We start from the raw sequence: 11,108 nt of genomic DNA, 5'->3' as shown, positions 1-11,108 counted from the left end.
CACAAAACCACAGTAAGTAAATTAGGAGCCTGTAGCTGGAAAAATGTATAATGAAGCCATGGGTGGGGGAAGGAATTTGTGGTTTTGGGAGTGCTTTATATACTATACCTAAATGAATTGATTTCCTGTCTTTAAGACTTTCTCATTTTATCATTCTCCATGACTTCATATCCTTCCTTATTCCTCACCTCTTTAAAAAAAAAGCTTCCCCCCCCCCTTTTTGTGCCTAATCCTCACTCCTGCACCCCATTTCAGGTCTATTTACAGCTCTATACCTTCTTTCTCACTCTTTTCCCCATCCTTAACTTGTCTCAGCCCTTTATCTCCTTCAACAGGTGAAGATGCCTGCTAATGGGAACAGTCCCTTGAAATTGCAATTTGGTCTAATCAACCATGAGGGTCGTTACCTCACTGCTGAGACCTTTGGCTTCAAGGTACAAACACGCCATCCAATGTAATAGAAGAACTGTAACACATTTGCATGACTGTTGGTATCATAGAGCTGTCTTCTTAAGGCAGACGCTACAGGCATTTAATTGCCAGGTTTGTTGCACATAGATCATAAGACTAAGGATGAAAAACCTTCACTCTTTGTTGGAACATTTTCTTGTCTCAGGTGAATGCGTCAGCTCCCAGCCTAAAGAAGAAGCAGATATGGACTCTAGAGCAGGACTCTCAGGACACCCAGGTGGTCTACTTGCGCAGCCACCTGGGACGGTACCTGGCCTCTGACAAGGATGGCAAAGTCACCTGTGAGGCTGATGGGCACAATTCAGATTGCCGCTTCCTCATCGTGGCACAATCAGACGGTCGCTGGGCTCTTCAGTCCGAGCAGCACCTCCGCTTCTTCGGTGGCTCTCGGGACTACCTGTCCTGCTTTGCCCAGGTAATCACAGATGCCGAGTTGTGGGCAGCGCGCCTGGCTCTACATCCGCAAGCCAACCTTCTGTCTGTGGCCCGCAAACGTTACGCCCACCTCTCTACCGAGGATGGGGAAATTGCTGTGAATGTGAACATTCCCTGGGGTGTGGCAGCACTCCTGACTCTTGTGTACCATGATGGGAAGTACTGCCTTAAGACCTGCGACAGCCGCTTTCTCAGCAATGACGGAAAGCTCTTGACGCAGTGTGGGAAGGCCACGGCCTACACGCTGGAGCTGAAGTGTGGGAAGCTGGCCTTTAAAGACTGTGAAGGGAAGTATTTGTCTCCCATGGGGCCTACAGGCACCCTGAGGTCTGGACGATGCTCCAAGCCAGGCAAAGATGAACTGTTTGACCTAGAGGAGAGCAACCCACAGGTGGTTCTGATGACAGCTAATGGGCGATATGTCTCCATAAGACAAGGTAAGAAAACACAGACACATCAGCAGGAGATGATATTGTCAGAAAACTGATTTTGCCTTGAAGCCTTGCATGGATGCAGGAGGGCCCACAATGATACTAGATTGAATAACAGGATGCGGGGAAGGGCCCATAGTTAATGTCTATGCACAGGGTCCAGAATTTTGTACTACACCCCTGCTTGCAGCTTTCTAGGCTCCATAACACAGAATCCCAAATGTCTGATTTAATGGACGATGGCTGACCTTATGTGCCGTTGAGGGTGGTCACACGAGCCTTTATCTGACACACACTGACCTACACACATGCAAAATGAAGCAGAGAGGCAGTAATACTACAGCTACTACAGTTACCACTACTACCCTATATATAGGGTATATACAATGCACACTGTGCACTGATACACCCCCAGATAACAATTTACAGGAAGTACATTAACTTGGTGGACATGCTGATTATGCGTGGCTAAGGGAATAGGCCACTCTCTGACGATTGACAACTGATAAGGGATGCATGGTAATTATGGGTAATGTAGTCTGCACATCAACATGCATGGATATCACATCGGATAGGGGCATTTTTCCAGGAAAACAAGATAGATGAAGCTGATATGGGAGACTATCAGCCTCATCTGGGAGAGCTGAGACAAATACGTCATTTGTTTTAGGGCTGCTATTGATTTAGGTTAGTCCACTGTCAGTTTTAAGTCTTACACTGATGAGTGATATGGTCAAATAACAGAGGTATTGTGCACACATTTTGGGAATAACTACAGCAATAGACCTCAACAGCAATTTGCAATGGGTTTTTCATGAATGAGATTTAATGTTCCAGAAATGAATGTTGTCAGAGAAGGGTTTGTATTCCTGAAATATTGGATATACCCTGTTATACCCTAAAATGTAGCAAATATAATAAAAACATTTTACCAAATAATCTATCATAAATGGTGATCTTTTGAAAATCCCCTTTCATTCACTCTCAAATGTGCCTTCTGGCTTTGTTGGGTAATGGTGTTACAGTCTACGCTGTTGCCCCTTGGGCTTTCTGAAACAGCTGCCTGTAACCTATATGCGGCTCTGTTGATACTGTATTATGTATTTACTCTTCGGTCTTGTGACAGGGCTGTTGGAGTGCGTTATTTGATCAGCATGCAGCCATGACACCACCCTACTATACTGATGGATTATATCTGCTCTATATCGGCTTCAAAGTTGTTGTTTTGTTCTGCAAAACACATTGAATATCTTTGATCAGTGAAAAAACTAGAAGGATTGTGATTGTGATGATCACGTTTCATCTAAACAGAAGTGCATTACGGGATTTACCAAGTGTTCAGTTGCTGATGGTCGAAATCTTTTGCCAGTCTGATTTGAAACTGGATTTGGGGTGGATTAGCATACACTAACATAGCTTGTCAGCATACTTGGCCATGACACCCATCCACAGGCTGCAGATTCTTGTCTGCAGGGTCGGGTTACTTCAGCCCTGGGTGCTGTAACTGAATCTCTCCCCGCTCATTGTTCCTGGTTAGCAGTGGGAGTTTCGGGCAGAAACCAAATGACTGGGAGCACAGTAAACTGATTGGTTGAAGGGAAAGGAAAGAGATGGTGCAGGATTAGAACATACAGTGTATAAATTCAAGTACAAATGTATGCACAGACAGAAATACTTGCCTCATGCTCACATTCTTTCTCTCCCTCTCTTCCTACACTTGTTCTGCACAAACAAAAGCTTTATCTTTCTCTGATACACTCGCCCACAGACAACCATACCGTCCTGCTGCGGCGAGTGGTGAGGTGGTGTTTTGAATTATTGATGAAGTTGGCCCCTGTTCCTGGAAGGCGAGGGAGGGAGTCTGCTTTCAGAAACCCAAGCTGCCTCTCACCTGGGGCAAAAGCTTCAGCCCCTCCAAGTCCCACTCTAACCAATAGTCTAACCTGCCAACCCCCAGCACATCAGTCAGTACTGATCAGTTAACGAGCGTGTCAGTATGCCGTAGTTAGCAAAATATGACACTGCGAAACGGTCACATCAAGGTACAAGACGAGATTTATTATCAGCACGTATCAGCAGTTTTTAATACATCAAATCAACAATTTATCTTGCACTTGCAGAATCCCAAATTATATGAGTAAATATTAAAGCTTGCATTCACACAACAGACTGGCTATTGACATGTAAAAACTGTTCAGTGAATTAACCACTTTTCTTATAAGTGGAAGCATTAGCTAACTTTCCCTGGTTTCCCAACTTGCCAGCAATTTGCTGATTATGTTGCATGCAGTGTGAACACCTGGTACCACTGAACGAAACAAGGGAGAATGGATGGTAGTTTGCAACAAACATTGAAAAAAAATTATATTAGGTGAAAGGTTGAATCATTACGTCAGACTAAAAGGGGGACAAAAGTGCAAAATGGAAAATGCTAGTACCTCAAAATTCTTGTAAATACATTGTTACCTTCTACCTCTGCGTCTGACATGATGATTAAAGGAAAAGGGGGAAATGGAAAGCAGAGAAGGGAGGATACAACTCTCAAAGGACTTTAGGACAATAGGACTATTTGTGGAGGCAGGCGGGCTCTTCATCCTCCCCAATGTCACCTGTGCCTTTACACATAAATTTGCACCTTTGTTCCTGCTCTATTTAGTGCAGAGGAGTCATGTTGGCTATATTTTTAAAAGTGGGTATGTAGTAAATGGGTTAGTAATCACAGAGGGTCAGCTGTTATGTACTAGAGCATGACTTTAGATATAAAAGTGTTAGAGAGGTTTTGTATACAGCAATGAGATGCAGTATTTTCTGTCTGCCCTGAGTTGTTTTTTATTGCCTGTAGTGTGTGTGTGTGTGTGTGTGTGTGTGTGTGTGTGTGTGTGTGTGTGTTAGCATGTAGATCTGTCATCTTGTCTTCATCTGTCATCATCTCACTGTGTTCCTCGGGTCTAAGTGGTCTGAAAAAGAGATGATAGTCAAAACGTGACACGTGAACACATGCACACAAATACACACACACACACACACACACACACACACACACACACACACACACACAGCCCAGGAAAAAAAGTGAAAGGACTGAAATAAAAAAACAACAGAGAATGCAGTTGTGAAGGATAAAGGTATGGGAGAAAGAGGAAAATAAGGAACAGGGGGATGGTAGTATCAGCTTACTATTAATAATAGATGTCAGAGCCATCTATTGCTGATGGATTAGTTGGACCTGCTCCACTTGCAGGCTGCAGGTAGGACAACATCAGAAAGGGGAGCTGGATCTGGGTTGTGATCCAAAATGTGCCACTGCTGATGCTACCCATGTGTGTTTTTTGTGTGGGTCTGTGTACCAGGGAGTGTACTGTTGAAGAGTGTACTGTGCTACACTGAATAGTTAATCAATGATCATGATCGTGATGACATCTTATTTCGTATGCTTGACCAACTGGTGTGTCAAAGATGGTCATCAACACAGCCATTGATATCATCAGATTGCTGGCTTGGATTTCAGCATATCTAATCTCTTTCTCCCCCAATTCTCTGTTTCTTTATCTTCCTTCATCCTTCTCTCCTTCCTCTGTCTCCTCTCCTTTCATCTATCAGATATCGGCTGTGAGGTCCCAGCTGAGCCCTGTCAGAGGATCATTTCTGGGTTGAATTAGTGTGAAATGGACATATGGAATAGGTAGACAAAGCATGACATTGAGTCGGGATGAGAGAATCAGAGTGATGGGCCTCCAGGCATAAGTGCAGAGTAGAGGGGCAGAAATGTATGCTTCAAATGCACTTAAGATCAATGATAATTTAACCAGTTGTAAAACCTTATGATACCCAGTTTATCAGGTGTGAATAAGATGTTATTAAAGCGTCCCGGTAGCTCAGTAAGCATGACATCTTTGTCGAATGCCATCCCCTTTCTCCCTGCTCCAGTCTGTATCTACGGCCTAATATCAAATTACAGCAAAATAATTTTAAAGTAGATGGGATTTAACCTGTCATGACCCATGAGCTAGGGCTGAACAACTGGTATAAAAAATGTGAAATGAAATTGGGGGTTTTTCTGTCAAAAAAACTGGGCTGTAACTGTGCGCTTTCAACTTATACATGTATGTGCATCTGTGTTGGATTATGCAGATGTAATTTATATGCATGCATCCATCAGTAGCCTTAAACCACCATAGTGAGCTCAGGTTTATTCTATTGGTTGCCTATTGGTTGGTTCGCCATTAAAATCCTGTAGGGATATCCAAGGTCAAATGCCATCATAAGGTCAAACATTTAATTTGTCCAATACTTGGTTTATACCAAACCTGCATATCTAATGACATCACCATCAGCCTTAGCTCTAATTTGTGTTTAGTGCTAATTAGCAAATGTTAGCATGCTAATACGCTGCACTATGATTAGCTGAACACAGCAAACATACCTGCTAAAAATCTAAATGCTTGAGTGGTCATTGTTAGCATTGTGGGCGGTGGAAATCACAAATCCCTTTGTTGATTTGATCTGTTCAGTTCAGTAGAAAACTTGGCCTACACAAACACCGTACATGTTTGCAACACAGTAATCATGACTGTTTCTGTGGCTTTCAAAGCCTTTTAAATTAAATGTATACCACAGGTCTTTAGCGACCCAGGACTATATTACACCCCCTCTAATTCATTAATTGTATTCAAATAACAAAAATATTTGATTTTAACAATGTTCTGGTCTCATGATTGATATTGTTTTCTCTAAAAAGTGTAAAGCGTGGCTAGAGACCCAAGGTATGTAGGAATGTTTGAAGCCTAAATTCTTTTAAGGAGGACGTTATTATGCTGTATCACAGCTGGTGGAGCTCCATTTCCAAAAGCTACTGATTTGTTCACAGACAATCTTGATTCAGTATAGTCAGTTCACCTGGACAATTTTGTGTTAAATATTAGTTCTTAAATGTACTGAACACCTTTAGCGAACATGTTAGCATTCAATCAAAGCACCGTTGTGCCTAAATACAGCCTGACAGAACCTAGCATAGCTTGTCATGTCTGTTATATTCACTCTTGTTTACACTCATTGTAGTAGTGTTGTTTGTAACCCTTGTATGACTCAGATGCAGCCACTTGCAGGTTATCATCATCATTTCTGGGGTTTCAGTATTTGAAAAAAAAAAATAAGGCATTGTTGTCACATAGATTGGCTCTTTTTGGTTAAATTAAAGTACCTTCTATACAGCAGTATAATCTGAGTTCATAAAGATGTATAAAACAGCACAGCTAGTTAATGCATTTACATTTTTAGCATGTTTTCCGCATGTGTGATCACACAATGCTCCGTTAGCTTGAGGGTTGAGAGGGGTTGGTAATTATCTGTACATCCTGCTAAGTGAGGACCATAAAATCCTCTGGTCTTTTCCTGTTTGTCCTTTATTATTTTATTGAGGGGATTGAGGGATTGGATGGGTAGCACTTGAAAGCTGATTATATCAGAGCCCCACTGTGAAGAGGGCAGATAGGCCGGGCCGGAGGTGGGGTGACAGTGGGAGGTGGGGATTTAGGGGGTCAGGGGGAAGGGGAGGAAATGGGGGAAGGGAGGAAGGTCGGAATGATGACCAGAGTAGAGAGAAGGGAGAGAAGAGAGGGGGGTGAGGAGTACAGATCTGCGTTGTTAAAGGATTAAGAAAATGTATTGGGGATATTCAGGGATGCATCTGATGTGGGAATTAGCTCTCTACAATCTGTCTCTTGGTGGTGGCAGACAATTGTTTTTTTCTCTGACAACATTTATGATAATGCTAACAGCTGAAAATATTGCAGTGGCTTGTTTTGATGTTAGGGCCCGTAAATCACAAAGGACTTCTGAAATAAAGAAGAGTTTAATAGTAAAGCTGCCCGTTTTCCTCTCAAACTGAAGCCAAACCACCCGTCAAAGCAGAGAGGCGTGGGATGTCACACTGCTTCAAGCGGCAGCAGATAGTAACAGAGCCGAATCGAGGTCTGTATAAAACAGGGGAGCCGGTGGGACGCTGAGCTGTGTTTCACATCACGCCTCTTTTGCATCCATTGTTTGGTTCAGTGTTAAAAAGCAATTACGGCTCTTATTAACAGCAGTATTGTGGGATCTCCCATGTTTGACACCAACACTGGTTCATGGGTTTGCACTGAAAATGCTATAATAATTGGTTTCTAAGTGTGTCAAAGGTCAAAGTGTGTCAACAGTGTGACTTTTGTTTGGTTGTCTTGTGTCTGTAATTGACGCAGAGCTTCATGGTGATAGTGTTATCTCTGTATAGCTGAGAACATATATTATTGTCAGAAACATTTGGGGTGCAATAGATCGTCTCTATAAGATTTTCCTGCATGGGCACATTTAGTTATTTAGTGTAGTATATTCTGTCCATAAATGCATCCAGAACCACAATCAGTGAAAATGTATTTACCCTCAGGAAGGTATATGCTTGGCAATTCACATCAGTTTAAGACGGAACTAATTCAAAACAACCAAAACATCCCAGGATCAGACGTGATTACCAGCTCTTTCATGCTGGGCCAAGCTGAACATAACAATACAACCTGATCTTCCCAAACGACTCTGTTGGTTTTTGACTTTCTACTGAGAATCCAGAGAGGGAGGAAATAAGAGGTCTGTAGAGGAATTTGTTTTAAGCACACTCAGCCTATTCAGATGTATTTTGTATTTTTGAAGAAGTTCATTGCCTGATACAACTAACTCTCATGTCAAGTCTTAAAAGTTGTAATAACACAACTTGTTTTGCAGTAATTGCACTTATTCAACACACAACACTGCAATACAATTGCTAAAATGGAAAGTGATCAATAATACAAATGGTGGGCAGCACTGAATGGATGGATTTCTCCAGACTCTATATAGTCCTCAAGTTCACGCTGAAGTATTGATGACAGGACGTGCTTGCTATGCCTCTGCTAGGAGTAAGCCTTGCAGCCAATCAGGAAGATGAGACAGACATGGAGACGTTTCAGATGGAGATCGACAAGGAAACCAGGAAGTGCACGTTCCGCACCAGCCAAGGAAACTACTGGGCTCTGGTGGCCCACGGAGGCATCCAGAGTACTGCCACTGAAGTGTGAGTGAATGCTCTCATATCAATTGTGCAGAGTGAAAAGGAACATCATCATCTATTGTCTCTGTCAGTTCTAGGCTATATTTTATATCACAGATATGGGTTTAAAAGCAAATATTCTGCACCATCACAGTATGTCCTCAGCTAAAATGGAGTGACTTTCTCTTACCTCACTATCTCACTATCTATACTACTACTATGACCTCTGAGTTCAAGAGTTATAAACACAAATAGTCAAGAAAATGTGTCATTGAAAATGCAAGTCAGCCATGGAATTTATATATCTATTGAAAATAGAGGTGACTGACAACAAAATCTGAAAGACTGAAAATAACAGGGATAGTTGCACAGTAGCATGCATCAGATGGCACATCATTAGAAATCACTGGTTTGAGTACATGAGCTCAACCACCCAAAGGCAAATGTGATTTTATAGAAATTTCAGTCTGCTTAGTCTTGCATGTTTACAATCGTCACAATATTTCCAAGAGCACTCAAAGGAGAGTAAAGTCTAATTTTCTCTCTTTGGTGCACAACTGCAGGTCAGCGAACACCATGTTTTCAGTGGAGTGGCTTGGCCACAAGGTGGCACTAAAAGCTAACAATGGAAAATACATTTGCACCAAGAAGAATGGCCAGCTACTTGCTGTCAGTGATTCCATAGGTAAGAGCCCATTCTCCTCCTCCTTCCTCTTCTACCTCTCTATCTCACTAATGTACCTCCTCCCTCAGACCCTGCCTTGGACTTCTCTTGTGTTCCTTCTGATGTGTTGTCACGTTTTCTTAGGTGAGGATGAACAGCTCATTTTGAAACTGATCAACCGACCCATGCTGATCTTGAGAGGAGAGAACGGCTTCATCTGCCATCACAGGAACTCCAACACACTCGACGCCAGCAGATCGGTCTATGACATTTTCACCCTGCTGTTCAGTAACGGGGCCTACCATATTAAAAGTCAGCATGTTACCCGCTGCAACATTTAATCCCATCTCTCAAACAAACCACACGCACACACTTTGTCCAACATGGCGCCTAAGTTAAATCGGCAACACTGTTGTTATACATTCATGCCAATAAAGCAGATTTGAATTTAATTAAATCCTATCATATGAATTGCTAGCATGCATGATGTTATTCCACACTGAATCACTGGCAAACTTCTGCTGCTCTACTCTTTGGGCAGATTATCAACCGCAGATTTCTACTCTGTCTGACCTGAATATTTCCCTTTAACCCTGTAGGTGTGGATGGCCGGTTCTGGTACGTGGACAGTGCTGGGCTGGTATGCTCAGACGGCGAGGCCCCTGAGGATTTCTCTCTGGAGCTCCTGGAACATGGCCGCCTCGCCATCCGTGGCAAGAACGGCAAATACCTGCGCGGAGACAAGGGAGGCACGCTGAAGGGAGACGGACTCAGCCTGAGCAGCTCAGCCCTGTGGGAGTATTAACACTATTTAATATTCTTCCAATCCCAAGCTCTAACACTGTCCCCTCTCATCGCTGAGTTAACCTCTTTTGAGGTGAGTGACAGTTACTCATCAGCGCCGAGGTGCAGTTTGTCATTTCATCCCACTTGTTTTCTCCTTCCTGTTACAAAGAGGCGGGAGAAAGTGCACGAAGAGGGACTGACCATGCACGTTCAGCCAAGAAAAGTCTTGATGAAGAGAACAACGTTTTGATCTCGAAAACAGCAAAATTAGTGTGAATGAACATTTGAGTTTTTGTGTTGTTCCTTTGCATTTTTTTCCCAATGAGCAATTCCTGCAAGATTTAATTATTGTCTGAGGCGAAACTACAGATTAAAAAAAACATTTCAATAAGACTTATGCTGTGAAACTAAACATCAGTGTGACATACAACAGCATCCTCTTTCTCCTCATCTTTACCATCCCAGCCTTTCTGCTGCTCCTTACAGTTACAGGTGTTACATTATGCATGTACAGCAAGGCACCAATGTGGTAATACAGGTGTGTAATGACACTTGTCACTCATTTAGTTCAAGAGGTACAATTGATCAGTTACTGTAGAAACAGTAGACGACTGTAACTACATCTACATTTCTTCTTTCTTTTATGAACATAAAGATACAAAATGCACTTGTTTGGCTGGTTATGTTTTTGATTATTGATGATTGATGATTTCTACCAGGATTACAGGAATCGAGTACAACGTTATCTAAGGGCGCTTTCACAACTTTCAGATCTGGTCCAGTTCATGTTATACAGACTCACAGGTTAGTCATGCATTGGCCAGCTTTGGCGACTGTCCTCCTGCGTAACAGCACAACTGGAAGCTTAACATCCACATACAAGCATACTCCTAAGACCAGTGGTTCCCAACATAGGGGATGGATTCAATGTTGCTTGAGCCAAGGCTAAATGACCAACTTGGTAAAGTCTCTGGAGGCCTGAAGACTCCAAGTTAACTGTGTGGAAATTAGTTTGTGGTGATTTAATGACCTGAACATTTGGTTAATACTGCATGCACCAACAAAAGCACATTATAAACTTAAGCGCCTTTAGGCACAACCAGCATCATTACCTAATGATGAAGCCTCATCCTGAGTGTTAGTATGTAGTTTTAACCCAGCTGCTGTGGCCTGTAGGAATCACTTAAACTAAAAAAATTACTTAAATATAAACTTAGATATACAATATAAAATAATCTATAAATATGAAAATAAAAATATATTA

The 11,108-nt window shown here is 42.3% G+C and overlaps 1 protein-coding gene across 2 annotated transcripts; it reads left to right on the top strand.

Moving 5' to 3' along the window:
• The first annotated feature begins 341 nt into the window (after positions 1-341).
• Positions 342-10,516, top strand: fscn2b (fascin actin-bundling protein 2b, retinal). Of its 2 annotated transcripts, XM_038735955.1 has the most exons (6): positions 342-434; positions 617-1,343; positions 8,262-8,418; positions 8,958-9,079; positions 9,203-9,370; positions 9,658-10,516. In XM_038735955.1, exons 1-6 carry the CDS (start codon positions 342-344, stop codon positions 9,861-9,863), a joined length of 1,473 nt encoding a protein of 490 aa, XP_038591883.1. In that variant the 3' UTR covers positions 9,864-10,516. The 2 variants fall into 2 exon arrangements, with proteins under 2 accessions (XP_038591883.1, XP_038591882.1); XM_038735954.1 differs by having other exon boundaries at positions 8,958-9,370.
• Positions 10,517-11,108: the final 592 nt, after the last annotated feature.

The sequence above is a fragment of the Micropterus salmoides genome, unplaced genomic scaffold (assembly GCF_014851395.1).
Source record: "Micropterus salmoides isolate LMB-PRFRI ecotype aquatic unplaced genomic scaffold, ASM1485139v1 Ms_hic_scaffold_21, whole genome shotgun sequence".
NCBI classification, from domain to species: Eukaryota; Metazoa; Chordata; class Actinopteri; order Centrarchiformes; family Centrarchidae; genus Micropterus; species Micropterus salmoides.
Note: the sequence above shows the minus strand (reverse complement) of the source record. Positions and strands in the feature narration are given on the sequence as shown.